Below are 19,541 nucleotides of genomic sequence, written 5' to 3' on the forward strand. Positions count from 1 at the left end.
GAAGCATATACGTATAAAGATACACAACATATCCCTCCAAACTGCCAATATCCCAAACCACTCCTTTAAAGTGCAGGCATTGTACTTCCCATTTCCAGGATTCAAGTCCGACTATATGAAAATAACCGGTTTCCCTGAATCCCTTCACTAAATATTACCCTGCTCACACTCCAACAGATCGTCAGGTCCCAAGTACCATTCGTCTCCATTCACTCCTATCTAACACGCTCACGCACGCTTGCTGGAAGTCCAAGCCCCTTACCCACAAAACCTCCTTTACCCCCTCTTTCCAACCCTTTCGAGGACGACCCCTACCCCTCCTTCCTTCCCCTATAGATTTATATGCTTTCCATGTCATTCTACTTTGATCCATTCTCTCTAAATGACCAAACCACCTCAACAACCCCTCTTCTGCCCTCTGACTAATACTTTTATTAACTCCACACCTTCTCCTAATTTCCACACTCCGAATTTTCTGCATAATATTTACACCACACATTGCCCTTAAACAGGACATCTCCACTGCCTCCAACCGTCTCCTCGCTGCTGCATTTACCACCCAAGCTTCACACCCATATAAGAGTGTTGGTACTACTATACTTTCATACATTCCCTTCTTTGCCTCCATAGATAACGTTTTTTGACTCCACATATACCTCAACGCACCACTCACCTTTTTTCCCTCATCAATTCTATGATTAACCTCATCCTTCATAAATCCATCCGCCGACACGTCAACTCCCAAGTATCTGAAAACATTCACTTCTTCCATACTCCTCCTCCCCAATTTGATATCCAATTTTTCTTTATCTAAATCATTTGACACCCTCATCACCTTACTCTTTTCTATGTTCACTTTCAACTTTCTACCTTTACACACATTCCCAAACTCATCCACTAACCTTTGCAATTTTTCTTTAGAATCTCCCATAAGCACAGTATCATCAGCAAAAAGTAACTGTGTCAATTCCCATTTTGAATTTGATTCCCCATAATTTAATCCCACCCCTCTCCCAAACACCCTAGCATTTACTTCCTTTACAACCCCATCTATAAATATATTAAACAACCATGGTGACATTACACATCCCTGTCTAAGACCTACTTTTACCGGGAAGTATTCTCCCTCTCTTCTACACACCCTAACCTGAGCCTCACTATCCTCATAAAAACTCTTTACAGCATTTAATAACTTACCACCTATTCCATATACTTGCAACATCTGCCACATTGCTCCTCTATCCACTCTATCATATGCCTTTTCTAAATCCATAAATGCAATAAAAACTTCCCTATCTTTATCTAAATACTGTTCACATATATGCTTCAATGTAAACACCTGATCTACACATCCCCTACCCACTCTAAAACCTCCTTGCTCATCCGCAATCCTACATTCTGTCTTACCTCTAATTCTTTCAATTATAACCCTACCGTACACTTTTCCTGGTATACTCAGTAAGCTTATTCCTCTATAATTTTTACAGTCTCTTTTGTCCCCTTTCCCTTTATATAAAGGGACTATACATGCTCTCCGCCAATCCCTAGGTACCTTCCCCTCTTTCATACATTTATTAAACAAAAGTACCAACCACTCCAACACTATATCCCCCCCTGCTTTTAACATTTCTGTCATGATCCCATCAGTTCCAGCTGCTTTACCCCCTTTCATTTTACGTAATGCCTCACGTACCTCCCCCACACTTACATTCTGCTCTTCTTCACTCCTAAAAGATGGTATACCTCCCTGACCAGTGCATGAAGTTACTGCCTCTGTTTCTTCCTTAACATTTAAAAGTTCCTCAAAATATTCTCGCCATCTACCCAATACCTCCATCTCCCCATCTACTAACTCCCCTACTCTGTTTTTAACTGACAAATCCATATTTTCCCTAGGCTTTCTTAACTTGTTTAACTCACTCCAAAATTTTTTCTTATTTTCATTAAAATTTCTTGACAGTGCCTCTCCCACTATCATCTGCTCTCCTTTTGCACTCTCTCACCACTCTCTTTACCTTTTTTTTACTCTCCATATACTCTGCTCTTCTTATAACACTTCTGCTTTGTAAAAACCTCTCATAAGCTACCTTTTTCTCTTTTATCACACCCTTTACTTCATCATTCCACCAATCACTCCTCTTTCCTCCTGCCCCCACCCTCCTATAACCACAAACTTCTGCCCCACATTCTAATACTGCATTTTTAAAACTATTCCAACCCTCTTCAACCCCCCCACTACTCATCTTTGCACTAGCCCACCTTTCTGCCAATAGTCGCTTATATCTCACCCGAACTTCCTCCTCCCTTAGTTTATACACTTTCACCTCCCTCTTACTTGTTGTTGCCACCTTCCTCTTTTCCCATCTACCTCTTACTCTAACTGTAGCTACAACTAAATAATGATCCGATATATCAGTTGCCCCTCTATAAACATGTACATCCTGGAGCCTACCCATCAACCTTTTATCCACCAATACATAATCCAATAAACTACTTTCATTACGTGCTACATCATACCTTGTATATTTATTTATCCTCTTTTTCATAAAATATGTATTACTTATTACCAAATTTCTTTCTACACATAGCTCAATTAAAGGCTCCCCATTTACATTTACCCCTGGCACCCCAAATTTACCTACTACTCCCTCCATAACATTTTTACCCACTTTAGCATTGAAATCCCCAACCACCATTACTCTCACACTTGATTCAAAACTCCCCACGCATTCACTCAACATTTCCCAAAATCTCTCTCTCTCCTCTACACTTCTCTCTTCTCCAGGTGCATACACGCTTATTATAACCCACTTTTCACATCCAATCTTTATTTTACTCCACATAATCCTTGAATTAATACATTTATAGTCCCTCTTTTCCTGCCATAGCTTATCCTTCAACATTATTGCTACTCCTTCTTTAGCTCTAACTCTATTTGAAACCCCTGACCTAATCCCATTTATTCCTCTCCACTGAAACTCTCCCACCCCCTTCAGCTTTGTTTCACTTAAAGCCAGGACATCCAGCTTCTTCTCATTCATAACATCCACAATCATCTCTTTCTTATCATCTGCACAACATCCACGCACATTCAGACTTCCCACTTTGACAATTTTCTTCTTCTTATTCTTATTCTTATTCTTATTCTTCTTATTCTTATTCTTATTCTGTTTAAACATTTAAAAATATACCAGAAATGTTATAAATGGTGCAAAGGTGACAATAAAACAATATCAAAGATGGTTGACACAAACCCACCATTATAGTATGCTCCTCACTTAGCGACGAATTTGTTTACCGACGTGGTCTTAGGAACAGAATTCCATCGTTAAGTGAGGTGAGGCTGTATGTAAGTCCTATACATACCTGTTATAAAGTTTAATTGATAAATTATGCACAGTAAGTGGAAAATTGTCACTTTTTCACTAATGGGAAGCACTCACAGCTTGTCTTAGGCTTTGAAAAATTCCAGCTTCTCTACTTTTGTACTTGGGGTCATTATTATGCAAAATTAAGAGGTATTTTTGGGCCACAGTAAACTGTGGATACCAAATCAGTGGATACAGCAGTTCTGTATAGGGTTTGGAGACATATTTAAATTGATTTAGTACAGTACATGGATACAGTATTCTTAGAAATACAATTCTGTTTTTCAGGAGTCTTAATTAAATGGGTTGGTTTGGCCAGTAGTCATCAGTATTAGGAGTTTATATTTTACAGCACTTTATTATTTTTTTCAGGAAAGCAGTTGAGTATCCTGGATTATTTTCCCTCTATGAAGAAAAAAGTAGTTTCTAGTTTGCAGACAGCCAACAAGTGTGCAGCAAACTGTAGATCATGTATGTATTAGTGTGTCTGGTTTATCTGTTTAGGACAATACATATATCATTACCACACTTAGACCATATAAATTGGTATTATATTTCCATTGCACTAAGTCATGTTTTTTTCATAATTGATATAAAATATGATTTTTTACTTAATTTCTTGGGATTAATTTTATGCGTTATTTTGAAGTTTAGTCGAATTTGCATGTTTTTGAGGAAAATGCTGCATTTTTATTATACTAAAATGCACACACCAAGCTAGAATCAGTTTTCCAGCAGAGTGAATGATTTTTGTTTTTATTATTATTAACACATCGGCCGATTCCCACCAAGGCAGGGTGGCCTGAAAAAGAAAAACTTTCAACATCATTCACTCCATCACTGTCTTGCCATAGGGGTGCTTTACACTGTAGTTATAAAACTGCAGCATTACTACCTCTCCTTCAGAGTGTAGACACTGTATTTCCCATCTCCAGGACTCAAGTCCAACCTGCCGGTTTCCCTGAATCCCTTCATAAATGTTACTTTGCTCAAACTCCAACAGCAGGTCCAGTATTAAAAGCCATTTGTCTCCATTCACTCCTGTCAAATACACTCATGCACGCTTGTGGAAGTCCAAACCCCTCGCACACGAAACCTCCTTTACCCCCTCACTCCAATTCTTCCTAGGCTGACCCCTACCCCACCTTCCCTCCACTACAGATTTATACACTCTTGAAGTCATTCTGTTTTGTTCCATTCTCTCTACATGTTTGAACCACCTCAACAACCCCTCCTTAGCCCTATGGATAATAGTTTTGGTAATCCCACACCTTATAATTTCCAAACTACGAATTCTCTGCATTATATTCACACCACACATTGCCCTCAGACATGACATCTCCACTGCCTCCAGCCTTCTCATTGCAACATTCATCACCCATGCTTCACAGCCATAAAAGAGTGTTGGTACAACTATACTCTCATACATTCCCCTCTTTGCTTCCATGGACAAAGTTCTTTGTCTCCACAGACTCCTAAGTGCACCACTCACCCTTTTCCCCTCATCAATTCTATGATTCACCTCATCCTTCATAGACCCATCTGCTGACACGTCTACTCCTAAATATCTGAATACATTTACCTCCTCCATACTCTCTCCCTCCAATCTGATATCCAATCTTTTGTCACCTAATCTTTTTGTTATCCTCATAACCTTACTCTTTCCTATATTCACTTTTAATTTTCTTCTTTTACATACCCTACCAAATTCATCCACCAACTTCTGCAACTTCTCTTCAGAATCTCTCAAAAGCACAGTGTCATCAGCAAAGAGCAACTGTGACAACTCCCACTTTGTGTTTGATACTGCACATTTTGCCTAGGACAGCTCACGAAGGCATTTTACACCTAATCAGTTAAGTGACTGAGAGACAATAGAGCTATAGATGTTTTACTGGAATATGGTAATGTTAGTTCTCTGTGATGCTTCCAAGTTTCACTTTATAAAAAAATACAATGTTGACTGTTGGTACCTTACACCTCTTCAGTGTGCAAATTTGTGTCGTTAGTTTGTATGTTTCTCTGAAATTTTGTAGATCTGTGTGGTAGGCAGTTCACCATTGAGTTCTTTATCTCTGAAAGTTGAAAGTGAACATAGGAAAGAGTAAGGTGATGAGGGTATCAAATGATTGAGATAAAGAAAAATTGGATATCAAATTGGGGAGGAGGAGTGAATGTTTTCAGATATGTGGGAGTTGATGTATCAGCAGATGGATTTATGAAGGATGAGGGTAATCATAGAATTGATGAGGGAAAAAAGGTGAGTGGTGTGTTGAAGTATATTTGGAGACAAAGAACATTATCTATGGAGGCAAAGAAGGGAATGTATGAAAGTATATTAGTACCAACACTCTTATATGGGTGTGAAGCTTGGGTTGTAAATGCTGCAGCAAGGAGGCGGTTGGAGGCAGTGGAGATGTCCTGTCTAAGGGCAATGTGGTGTAAATATTATGCAGAAAATTCGGCGTATGGAAATTAGGTGTGGAGTTAATAAAAGTATTAGTCAGAGGTCTGAAGAGGGTTTGTTGAGGTGGTTTGGTCATTTAGAGAGAATGGATCAAATTAGAATGACATGGAGAGCGTATAAATCTGTAGGGGAAGGAAGGTGGGGTAGGGGTCGTCCTCGAAAAGGTTGGAGGGAGGGGGTAAAGGAGGTTTTGTGGGCAAGGGGCTTGGACTTCCAGCAAGTGTGCGTGAGTGTGTTAGGAGTGAATGGAGACGAATGGTATCCATTCACTCCTATCTGACACGCTCACGCACGGCTTGCTGGAAATCCAAGCCCCTTGCCCACAAAACCTCCTTTACCCCCTTTCTCCAACCTTTTCGAGGACGACCCCTACCTCGCCTTCCTTCCCCTATAGATTTATATGCTTTCCATGTCATTCTACTTTGATCCATTCTCTCTAAATGACCAAACCACCTCAACAACCCCTCTTCTGCCCTCTGACTAATACTTTTATTAACTCCACACCTTTTCCTAATTTCCACACTCCGAATTTTCTGCATAATATTTACACCACACATTGCCCTTAGACAGGACCTCTCCACTGCCTCCAACCGTCTCCTCGCTGCTGCATTTACCACCCAAGCTTCACACCCATATAAGAGTGTTGGTACTACTATAATTTTATACATTCCCTTCTTTGCCTCCATAGATAACGTTTTTTGACTCCACATATACATCAATGCACCACTCACCTTTTTTCCCTCATCAATTCTATGATTAACCTCATCCTTCATAAATCCATCCGCCGACACATCAACTCCCAAGTATCTGAAAACATTCACTTCTTCCATACTCCTCCTCCCCAATTTGATATCCAATTTTTCTTTATCTAAATCATTTGATACCCTCATCACCTTACTCTTTTCTATGCTCACTTTCAACTTTCTACCTTTACACACATTACCAGACTCATCCACTAACCTTTGCATTTTTTTTTTGGAATCTCCCATAAGCACAGTATCATCAGCAAAAAGTAACTGTGTTAATTCACATTTTGAATTTGATTCCCCATAATTTAATCCCACCCCTCTCCCGAACACCCTAGCATTTACTTCTTTTACAACCCCATCTATAAATATATTAAACAACCATGGTGACATTACACATCCCTGTCTAAGACCTACTTTTACCGGGAAGTAGTCTCCCTCTCTTCTACACACCCTAACCTGAGCTTCACTATCCTCATAAAAACTCTTTACAGCATTTAGTAACTTACCACCTATTCCATATACTTGCAACATCTGCCACATTGCTCCCCTATCCACTCTATCATGTGCCTTGTCTAAATACATAAATGCAATAAAAACTTCCCTACCTTTATCTAAATACTGTTCACATATATGCTTCAATGTAAACACTTGATCTACACTTCCCCTACCCACTCTGAAACCTCCTTGCTCATCTGCAATCTTACATTCTGTCTTACCTCTAATTCTTTCAATTATAACCCTACCGTACACTTTTCCTGGTATACTCAATAAACTTATTCCTCTATAATTTTTCAATCTCTTTTGTCCCCTTTCCCTTTATATAAAGGGACTATACATGCTCTCCGCCAATCCCTAGGAACCTTCCCCTCTTTCATACATTTATTAAACAAAAGTACCAACCACTCCAACACTATATCCCCCCCTACTTTTAACATTTCTGTCATGATCCCATCAGTTCCAGCTGCTTTACCCCCTTTCATTCTACGTAATGCCTCGCGTACCTCCCCCACACTTACATTCTGCTCTTCTTCACTCCTAAAAGATGGTATATCTCCCTGACCAGTGCATGAAATTACCGCCTCCCTTTCTTCCTCAACATTTAAAAGTTCCTCAAAATATTCTTGCCATCTACCTAATACCTCCCTCTCCCCATCTACTAACTCCCCTATTCTGTTTTTAACTGACAAATCCATACTTTCCCTAGGCTTTCTTAACTTGTTTAACTCACTCCAAAATTTTTTCTTATTTTCATTAAAATTTCTTGACAGTGCCTCTCCCACTCTATCATCTGCTCTCCCTTTGCACTCTCTCACCACTCTCTTCACCTTTTTTTTACTCTCCATATACTCTGTTCTTCTTATAACACTTCTGCTTTGTAAAAACCTCTCATAAGCTACCTTTTTCTCTTTTATCACACCCTTTACTTCATCATTCCACCAATCACTCCCCTTTCCACCTGCCCCCACCCTCCTATAACCACAAACTTCTGCCCCACATTCTAATACTGCATTTTTAAAACTATTCCAACCCTCTTCAACCCCCCCACTACTCATCTTTGCACTAGCCCACCTTTCTGCCAATAGTCGCTTATATCTCACCCGAACTTCCTCCTCCCTTAGTTTATACACTTTCACCTCCCTTTTACTTGTTGTTGCCATTTTCCTATTGTCCCATCTGCCTCTTACTCTAACTGTAGCTACAACTAGATAATGATCCGATATATCAGTTGCCCCTCTATAAACATGTACATCCTGGAGCCTACCCATCAACCTTTTATCCACCAATACATAATCTAACAAACTACTCTCATTACGTGCTACATCATACCTTGTATATTTATTTATCCTCTTTTTCATAAAATATGTATTACTTATTACCAAATCTCTTTCTACACATAGCTCAATTAAAGGCCCCCCATTTACATTTACCCCTGGCACCCCAGATTTACCTACTACTCCCTCCATAACATTTTTACCCACTTTAGCATTGAAATCCCCAACCACCATTACTCTCACACTTGATTCAAAACTCCCCATGCATTCACTCAACATTTCCCAAAATCTCTCTCTCTCCTCTACACTTCTTTCTTCTCCAGGTGCATACACGCTTACTATAACCCACTTTTCACATCCAATCTTTATTTTACTCCACATAATCCTTGAATTAATACATTTATAGTCCCTCTTTTCCTGCCATAGCTTATCCTTCAACATTATTGCTACTCCTTCTTTAGCTCTAACTCTATTTGAAACCCCTGACCTAATCCCATTTATTCCTCTCCATTGAAACTCTCCCACCCCCTTCAGCTTTGTTTCACTTAAAGCCAGGACATCCAGCTTCTTCTCATTCATAACATCCACAATCATCTCTTTCTTATCATTTGCACAACATCCACACACATTCAGACTTCCCACTTTGACAATTTTCTTCTTATTCTTTTTAGTAATCTTTACAGGAAAAGGGGTTACTAGCCCATTGTTCCCGGCATTTTAGTTGACTTTTACAACACGCATGGCTTACGGAGGAAAGATTCTTATTCCACTTCCCCATGGATATAAAAGGAAAAGTAATAAGACCAAGAACTATTAAGATAAAATCAAAGAAAACTCAGATGAGTGTGTATAAATAAACGTGTACATGTATGTGTAGTGTGACCTAAGTGTAAGTAGAAGTAGCAAGACTATGATCATGATATAATGAACTTTTAAAATACGTAATGGGTAAAACCCAGTGAGTGAATTGTACCTTTAACTTTTTTATTTTCCATGTTTACTGCAATATTTTCTGTATATTATGTGTACAGTACTATAGCAGGGATACAGTTGATTTAATGGACTCTCAGACAATTTTCTTATTAGTTAGTTATATCGAGGATTTACTGTATCTATTTTTTTGTTTCACTTTACTATTTTTTTATTATTTCATAATGCAACTATCTAATGTACATGTTCATTCAAGTAAATCACCTTATAATATTTTTCTTGCTACCTTAGAGATAAGTATCAAAACAAACAAGGATTATGATGATGATGAAAGTGTAATGAACACTTGTCAGTGCTGAAGGGTATCCCACATTTAAACAAGAAAATAGCAATGGATATGAGACAGTATATTTCATCTCCCAACTGGAGTCCTCATGTGGGACACCCTTCAGCAAGGATTAGCATATTTAAAGAAATTTCTGTTCTAAATTTTAATAGTTTCCTACTGGGTAGTGATGATTTCTTTTATGTAATAATAGATGGTATGGGAATACTGTACCTTCAAGTTAATGTTGATAAAGAGATGCAAGCAGTCAGTGTTTCACTTGCACAACAGGCACAAGTGAAATGTCATCTTTACACAGATGAAATGTCTTCCTTGCAGTGTCAGATATTAAACATCCACATTTTCACTGTATATATACCTTTTAATAATGAAGCTTTACATAGAGCAAATCATTGTCAAAATAAAAGCTTATTCTGCAACTCTCTCCTCTCTTCATAATAATAATATTGTTCATTTACTACGTAATATTCGTCTGGCTACCAGGTAGTGTTAAACATTACAGATACTGCATATCTCTCGCTGTCTCACTCTCTCGATGGTTAATTTGTGTGACACTGTATTTTATATTTTTCACAGCTTGCAAGAGATGTAAAACCAGTCAAAAACCTGCTGCCGAGAGCTGGAAACCTCTTATGCAAAAGATGCAGAGAAAACTGCGTCTTCCCAGTGTGTCTGACAGCTCTGAATCTTCAAGAGTAAGAAAGTCTTTTTTTTTTTTTTTCTTCTTTTTTTTTTGCAATTTGCTGATAGATTTCCTCATACAGGCTAATGGAACTTGCAAAAGCACTTAATACAAAAGCTACAGGAAAACATCAGTATTCCAGAGAACTTGAGACCAAGCCCTCCCCAAATTACTAATCATTCCTGACTACAATCATCACAAATATAATTTAAAGTAGATTATGTATATAGAAAGAGTTGTTTTATAAGTGCATGTAATCTAAATGTAATTTACCTAATAATCATATTTGTTATAAGTTGTTCACTTATAACAAATATGATCATTAGGTAAAGTCTTGGGTAATATGTGTGATTATTAAGAAGGTATTTGAAAGGTTTTATTTGTTCCTTAATTTTCTACATTCTACTTAACAGAATCCCAAGGAAGTTAATTTTGGAACTCAGCAAAGTGATCAGAATAAAAAAACAGCATGGCAACAACGGAAATGTCCTTTTTACAAGTACATTCCAGGTGATGATTTAAATTTTATTGTTTATTTGTTCATACAGAATTGCAATACACTTGATTAGTATTACGGGTATTGTGACATCTTTTATAACACTAAATGGAATGGAAATACCTACGAGTTGTAGATGACAATGACACAAAAACAGTACAGTAATTGGAAACTTGCTTCAGAGAGCATTATAGCCTGTACAACAGGCTTTTAAAGGTCATCTTATCTTTTGTAATGTACATAATATAAAACTGTCATGTTTCAGAAACAAACATTGTTGTGGATGCTTTTTGCTATGGTTATCTTGATGGTGTAAGTGCCTACTTCCTTACACACTTCCACTATGATCATTATAGAGGCCTCAAGAAGAGTTTTAATCGTCCCATTTATTGCAGTGAAATTACAGGTATGGTTTTAACTATATAGCATGAGGCAGTTGTAATTTTATAAAAACTTACATTGCTTGAGAATGGTAATATGGTTCTGTAAAGGGCATGCCAAAATCAAATGGTTGAGAGGTGAGATATTTGATTTCTTACCTTTTTTTTTTTTAACACATCGGCTGTTTCCCACCGAGGCAGGGTGACCCCAAAAAAACGAAAGAAAAACTTTACCATCATTCAGTACTTTCACCTTCATTTACACATAATCACTGTCTTTGCAGAGGCACTCAGATATGACAGTTTAGATGTCACTCCAAACAGCCAATATCTTGAACTCTCCTTTAACCCTTAAACTGTCCAAACGTAGACCTGCATTTTTACGTGTAGCACTCCGACCTTAATTTTCCCCATAAGAAAAAATGTTAAAAAATGTAGATCTACGTTCAGAGCGCTATGCGAGCGAACACAGATCTACGTTTGGACAGTTTAAGGGTTAAAGCGCAGCCATTGTACTTCCCACCTCCAGGACACAAGTCTGGCTAACCAGTTTCCATGAATCCCTTCACAAAATATTACCCTGTTGACACTCCAACAGCTCGTCAGGTCCCAGAAACCATTGGTCTCCATTCATTCCTATCTAAAAGCTAATGCACACGTGTTGGAAGTCCAAGCCCCTCACACACAAAGCCTCTTTTACCCCATCCCTCCAACCTTTCCTAGGATGACCCTTACCCCCGCCTTCTTTCCATTACAGATTTATATGCCCTCCAAGTCATTCTATTTTGTTCCATTCTCCAAATGACCAAACCACCTCAACAACCCTTCTTGAGCCCTCTGACTATTACTTTTAATAACTCCACACCTAATTTCCACACTACAGATTCTCTGCATAATATTTTCACTGCACATTGCCCTTAGACACGACATTTCCACTGCCTCTGGCTTCCTCCTTGCTGCAGCAATTGTAACCCATGCTTCACACCCATATAGGAGTGTTGGTACCACTATTCTCTCGTACATTCCCTCCTTTGCCTCCATGGATAATGTTTTTTGTCTCTATAGATACCTCAAAGCACCACTCACCTTTTTTCCTTCATCAGTTCTATGATTAAGTTCGTCCTTCATGAACCCATCTGCTGACAAGTCAACTCCCAAATATCTGAACACATTTATTTCCATACTCCCTCCCTCCAATGTGATATCCAATTTTTCTTTACCTAAGTCATTTGATACCCTCATCACCTCACTCTTATCTGTGTTCACTTTCAAATTTCTTTCCTTACACACCATATGTGCATCAATTTTTTAAAGTGGAAAATAATGTACATTCAATGTAAGAAGTCTTTCTTTCAACAAACCGGCCGTATCCCACCGAGGCAGGGTGGCCCAAAAAGAAAAACAAAAGTTTCTCTTTTTAAATTTAGTAATTTATACAGGAGAAGGGGTTACTAGCCCCTTGCTCCTGGCATTTTATTCGCCTCTTACAACACGCATGGCTTACGGAGGAAGAATTCTATTCCACCTCCCCATGGAGATAAGAGGAAATAAACAAGAACAAGAACTAGAAAGAAAATAGCAGAAAACCCAGAGGGGTGTGTATATATACGTAGTATATGCTTGTACATGTATGTGTAGTGTGACCTAAGTGTAAGTAGAAGTAGCAAGATGTACCTGTAATCTTACATATTTATGAGACAGACAAAAGACACCAGCAATCCTACCATCATGTAAAACATTACAGGCTTTCGTTTTACACTCACTTGGCAGAACGGTAGTACCTCCCTGGGTGGTTGCTGTCTACCAACAGACTACCTAATAATGTAAGAAGTATACACCTACCATCCGACTTACGACCTGCTCGACTTACGACCACTCGACTTACGACCGTGTTTTTTATGCCAAATTTCTGGGGAATAAACAACTATTTGTGTTGTACACAGTGTTTATCCTAAACCTTACAGTATAAAATACAGTACTAACAACATAAAAAGTAAAGTAAAACATGAAATATCAAAATAAAACGATAAAATAAAGTCATTATAAAAATGTTTTGTTGATATTCAGTAGTAAAGTTCGACTTACGACCATTTCGACTTACGATCGGTTTCTCGGAACTGAACTCGGTCATAAGTCGGATGGTAGGTGTATATACAGTGGTCCCTCAATAATCGTCTGGCCTGAAAGTCGTCTATTTCGGAAATAATCCCGTTATTTCGTCTAAACATTGGCTCGCAAATGGTCCGTTAACTCGCTAATCGTCCTTCATCCAGGACGCGTACTCATGCTCTGAGCCACCTGGGCCTGCCTTCCCAGCCAGTGTGCCATTGTTTACCAGTGAGTGATGGTCCCCTCACTTGCTCCTACGAAATATTTCATAATACATGTATTCCATTGATTTTAGTGCTTGCAAGTGCTAAATAAGCTACCATGACTCCAAAGAAAGCTTCTAGTGCCAGCCCTTTGGTAAAGAATGTGAGAAACACATAATTTATGAAAAAGTTCATAGAAAAATACAAAGGTGATGGTGGTAGAGTGGAAGCAGTTATGATAGTGGTTGATGGTGGTAGAAGGTAGTAGTGATGGTGGTAACAGTTGTAATAGTGGTAGAAGGTGGTAGTGATGGTGGTAGAGGGTGCCTTCTTCAGTGATTCAGCGATTCTACCAACTCCTCCAATGTTGTTGGAGTTATATAGGGCTACAGAAAACACAACTGCTTCAGCTGCTGCTTCACCACCATTATGGACGGGTTACTTTCAGTGGCCCGTATATACCCAACAACAACACAACACAACACCTCTCGTGACATACGTAATGACTTATTTTATTCATTCTAGAGTATATTGCATGTTTCTATGTTATTAATATTGTTTATTATGTGGGAAGATGGAGGGAATATTTTGAGGAATTGTTAAATGTTGATGAAGATAGGGAAGCTGTGATTTCGTGTATAGGGCAAGGAGGAATAACATCTTGTAGGAGTGAGGAAGAGCCAGTTGTGAGTGTGGGGGAAGTTCGTGAGGCAGTAGGTAAAATGAAAGGGGGTAAGGCAGCCGGGATTGATGGGATAAAGATAGAAATGTTAAAAGCAGGTGGGGATATAGTTTTGGAGTGGTTGGTGCAATTATTTAATAAATGTATGGAAGAGGGTAAGGTACCTAAAGATTGGCAGAGAGCATGCATAGTTCCTTTGTATAAAGGCAAAGGGGATAAAAGAGAGTGCAAAAATTATAGGGGGATAAGTCTGTTGAGTGTACCTGGTAAAGTGTATGGTAGAGTTATAATTGAAAGAATTAAGAGTAAGACGGAGAATAGGATAGCAGATGAACAAGGAGGCTTTAGGAAAGGTAGGGGGTGTGTGGACCAGGTGTTTACAGTGAAACATATAAGTGAACAGTATTTAGATAAGGCTAAAGAGGTCTTTGTGGCATTTATGGATTTGGAAAAGGCGTATGACAGGGTGGATAGGGGGGCAATGTGGCAGATGTTGCAAGTATATGGTGTAGGAGGTAGGTTACTGAAAGCAGTGAAGAGTTTTTACGAGGATAGTGAGGCTCAAGTTAGAGTATGTAGGAAAGAGGGAAATTTTTTCCCAGTAAAAGTAGGCCTTAGACAAGGATGTGTGATGTCACCTTGGTTGTTTAATATATTTATAGATGGGGTTGTAAGAGAAGTAAATGCGAGGGTCTTGACAAGAGGCGTGGAGTTAAAAGATAAAGAATCACACACAAAGTGGGAGTTGTCACAGCTGCTCTTTGCTGATGACACTGTGCTCTTGGGAGATTCTGAAGAGAAGCTGCAGAGATTGGTGGATGAATTTGGTAGGGTGTGCAAAAGAAGAAAATTAAAGGTGAATACAAGAAAGAGTAAGGTTATGAGGATAACAAAAAGATTAGGTGATGAAAGATTGAATATCAGATTGGAGGGAGAGAGTATGGAGGAGGTGAACGTATTCAGATATTTGGGAGTGGACGTGTCAGCGGATGGGTCTATGAAAGATGAGGTGAATCATAGAATTGATGAGGGAAAAAGAGTGAGTGGTGCACTTAGGAGTCTGTGGAGACAAAGAACTTTGTCCTTGGAGGCAAAGAGGGGAATGTATGAGAGTATAGTTTTACCAACGCTCTTATATGGGTGTGAAGCATGGGTGATGAATGTTGCAGCGAGGAGAAGGCTGGAGGCAGTGGAGATGTCATGTCTGAGGGCAATGTGTGGTGTGAATATAATGCAGAGAATTCGTAGTTTGGAAGTTAGGAGGAGGTGCGGGATTACCAAAACTGTTGTCCAGAGGGCTGAGGAAGGGTTGTTGAGGTGGTTCGGACATGTAGAGAGAATGGAGCGAAACAGAATGACTTCAAGAGTGTATCAGTCTGTAGTGGAAGGAAGGCGGGGTAGGGGTCGGCCTAGGAAGGGTTGGAGGGAGGGGGTAAAGGAGGTTTTGTGTGCGAGGGGCTTGGACTTCCAGCAGGCATGCGTGAGCGTGTTTGATAGGAGTGAATGGAGACAAATGGTTTTTAATACTTGACGTGCTGTTGGAGTGTGAGCAAAGTAACATTTATGAAGGGATTCAGGGAAACCGGCAGGCCGGACTTGAGTCCTGGAGATGGGAAGTACAGTGCCTGCACTCTGAAGGAGGGGTGTTAATGTTGCAGTTTAAAAACTGTAGTGTAAAGCACCCTTCTGGCAAGACAGTGATGGAGTGAATGATGGTGAAAGTTTTTCTTTTTCGGGCCACCCTGCCTTGGTGGGAATCGGCCAGTGTGATAATAAAAAAAAAAAATAAAAATAAGCCGTAGAGTTGATATTAGTGTCATATGAAGGATGAGGTTAATCATAGAATTGATGAGGGGAAAAAAGGTGAGTGGTGCGTTGAGGTATATGTTGAGTCAAAAAACGTTATCTATGGAGGCAAAGAAGGGAATGTCTGAAAGTATAGTAGTACCAACACTCTTATATGGGTGTGAAGCTTGGGTGGTAAATGCAGCAGTGAGGAGACGGTTGGAGGCAGTGGAGATGTTGTGTTTAAGGGCAATGTATGGTGTAAATATTATGCAGAAAATTCGGAGTGTGGAAATTAGGAAAAGGTGTGGAGTTAATAAAAGTATTAGTCAGAGGGCAGAAGAGGGGTTGTTGAGGTGGTTTGGTCATTTAGAGAGAATGGATCAAAGTAGAATGACATGGAAAGCATATAAATCTATAGGGGAAGGAAGGCGGGGTAGGGGTCGTCCTCGAAAGAGTTGGAGAGAGGGGTAAAGGAGGTTTTGTGGGCAAGGGGCTTGGACTTCCAGCAAGCGTGCGTGAGCGTGTTAGATAGGAGTGAATGGAGACGAATGGTACTTGGGACCTGACGATCTGTTGGAGTGTGAGCAGGGTAATATTTAGTAAAGGGATTCAGGGAAACCGGTTATTTTCATATAGTCGGACTTGAGTCCTGGAAATGGGAAGTACAATGCCTGCACTTTAAAGGAGGGGTTTGGGATATTGGCAGTTTGGAGGGATATGTTGTGTATCTTTATATGTGTATGCTTCTAAACTGTTGAATTCTGAGCACCTCTGCAAAAACAGTGATAATGTGTGAGTGTGGTGAAAGTGTTGAATGATGAAGTATTTTCTTTTTGGAGATTTTCTTTCTTTTTTGAGTCACCCTGCCTCGGTGGGAGACGGCCGACTTGTTGAAAAAAACAAAAAAAAATCTCCACCAATAAACTTGCCATCCTTCCCTCACACAAACAAGTCTTCAATAAGAACATAAGAAAGGAGGAACACTGCAGTAGGCCTGCTGGCCCATACTAGGCTGGTCCTTCACAAATCCAACCCACTAACAGAACAAATGCTACCCAAGCAATAAGCTCAGGTGCAAGTCCAACTCAAATCCAACCCCTCTCACTCATGTATTTATCCAACCCAAATTTGAAACTACCCAGTGTTTTAGCTTCGATCACCTTACTAGGCAGACCATTCCATTCATCAGCTACCCCTATTACCAATGTTCATTTATACATTTTATTAGTACTTTACATTTATTTGGCATTCTTTTCTGCATGTAAATCTATGTTTATGCTACAGAAGTGACCCCTGAAGTGACCTAGAGTCCTTGTGGAGGGGGATTCCCCTTCCAAACAATAACCTCTCTTCCCTCTCTCCTCCTCCCTGTCTTTGATTCATCAACAACAGCCTTCAATAAAGGTAACTGTCATGTTGAATGTTTATTCTTTTGTGCATGTAAATCTATCTTTTAGGTAAAAAAAAAACTGTTGTTGATACTTCTGGGTGTCTGAAACGAATTAATTGGACTTACATTATTTCTTATGGGGAAAATTGATTCGAAAATCGTCTATTTCGATAAGAGTCCCACTTCCAGGAACGGATTAAGGACAATAATTGAGGGACCACTGTATATATATACAGTACTTGCATAAGATGAGATCAACAACTTAAAGTAAAAGCCACTTCTACTTTAAGTAAGGCTCAAAAGAGTTTCACTTTTGAAGGATTGTAATGTATATTCATAGGGTAGTAGTCATACCACGTTAACCCAGAATTGTCTGAAGCAGAAGCTTTTTATGATTTTTTTATTGAAATTAAGGAGTGGGAAAGGCTGCTAAACATAATTTACCCAACTGTTTATATTTTAACTACAGTATCTGTTGAACATCTATGAAGGCTTAAGAATTTTATCCATGAAGGTAAAAAGAGGAATGCACTCACCTAATTGTGGTTGCAGGGGTCGATTCACAGCTCCTATCTGAGTATAGTGGTACCAACACACTTATATGGGTGTGCAGCATGGGTTTTAAATAATTAAAAAATAATTGCTTTTTAAAGATACGTTTTTTTTTTTTTTTTTTTCAAAAAGTCGGCCGTCTCCCACCGAGGCAGGGTGACCCAAAAAAGAAAGAAAATCCCCAAAAAGAAAATACTTTCATCATCATTCAACACTTTCACCACACTCGCACATTATCACTGTTTTTGCAGAGGTGCTCAGAATACAACAGTCTAGAAGCATACACATATAAAGATACACAACATATCCCTCCAAACTGCCAATATCCCAAACCCCTCCTTTAAAGTGCAGGCATTGTACTTCCCATTTCCAGGACTCAAGTCCGACTATATGAAAATAACCGGTTTCCCTGAATCCCTTCACTAAATATTACCCTGCTCACACTCCAACAGATCGTCAGGTCCCAAGTACCATTCGTCTCCATTCACTCCTATCTAACACGCTCACGCACGCTTGCTGGAAGTCCAAGCCCCTTACCCACAAAACCTCCTTTACCCCCTCTCTCCAACCCTTTCGAGGACGACCCCTACCCCGCCTTCCTTCCCCTATAGATTTATATGCTTTCCATGTCATTCTACTTTGAATCATTCTCTCTAAATGACCAAACTCCTCAACAACCCCTCTTCTGCCCTCTGACTAATACTTTTATTAACTCCACACCTTCTCCTAATTTCCACACTCCGAATTTTCTGCATAATATTTACACCACACATTGCCCTTAAACAGGACATCTCCACTGCCTCCAACCGTCTCCTCGCTGCTGCATTTACCACCCAAGCTTCACATCCATATAAGAGTGTTGGTACTACTATACTTTCATACATTCCCTTCTTTGCCTCCATAGATAACGTTTTTTGACTCCACATATACCTCAACGCACCACTCACCTTTTTTCCCTCATCAATTCTATGATTAACCTCATCCTTCATAAATCCATCCGCCGACACGTCAACTCCCAAGTATCTAAAAACATTCACTTCTGCCATACTCCTCCTCCCCAATTTGATATCCAATTTTTCTTTATCTAAATCATTTGACACCCTCATCACCTTACTCTTTTCTATGTTCACTTTCAACTTTCTACCTTTACACACATTCCCAAACTCATCCACTAACCTTTGCAATTTTTCTTTAGAATCTCCCATAAGCACAGTATCATCAGCAAAAAGTAACTGTGTCAATTCCCATTTTGAATTTGATTCCCCATAATTTAATCCCACCCCTCTCCCAAACACCCTAGCATTTACTTCCTTTACAACCCCATCTATAAATATATTAAACAACCATGGTGACATTACACATCCCTGTCTAAGACCTACTTTTACCGGGAAGTAGTCTCCCTCTCTTCTACACACCCTAACTTGAGCCTCACTATCCTCATAAAAACTCTTTACAGCATTTAATAACTTACCACCTATTCCATATACTTGCAACATCTGCCACATTGCTCCTCTATCCACTCTATCATATGCCTTTTCTAAATCCATAAATGCAATAAAAACTTCCCTATCTTTATCTAAATACTGTTCACATATATGCTTCAATGTAAACACCTGATCTACACATC

At 39.3% G+C, this 19,541-nt stretch overlaps 1 protein-coding gene across 10 annotated transcripts in view; it reads left to right on the forward strand.

Moving 5' to 3' along the window:
- The window catches only part of LOC128691038 (DNA cross-link repair 1A protein), a 78,678-nt gene that overhangs the window by 18,673 nt on the left and 40,464 nt on the right, over positions 1–19,541 (forward strand). For 9 of the 10 annotated variants that reach the window (XM_070089129.1, XM_070089136.1, XM_070089137.1 and 6 more), the window contains 4 exons: positions 3,741–3,839; positions 10,209–10,327; positions 10,728–10,824; positions 11,076–11,216. In XM_070089129.1, coding sequence (XP_069945230.1) covers positions 3,741–3,839; positions 10,209–10,327; positions 10,728–10,824; positions 11,076–11,216 — 456 coding nt within the window. The remainder of the gene's footprint in view (positions 1–3,740; positions 3,840–10,208; positions 10,328–10,727; positions 10,825–11,075; positions 11,217–19,541) is intronic. The other variant, XM_070089135.1, reaches the window with a different exon arrangement.

The sequence above is a fragment of the Cherax quadricarinatus genome, chromosome 27 (assembly GCF_038502225.1).
Source record: "Cherax quadricarinatus isolate ZL_2023a chromosome 27, ASM3850222v1, whole genome shotgun sequence".
Lineage (NCBI taxonomy): Eukaryota > Metazoa > Arthropoda > Malacostraca > Decapoda > Parastacidae > Cherax > Cherax quadricarinatus.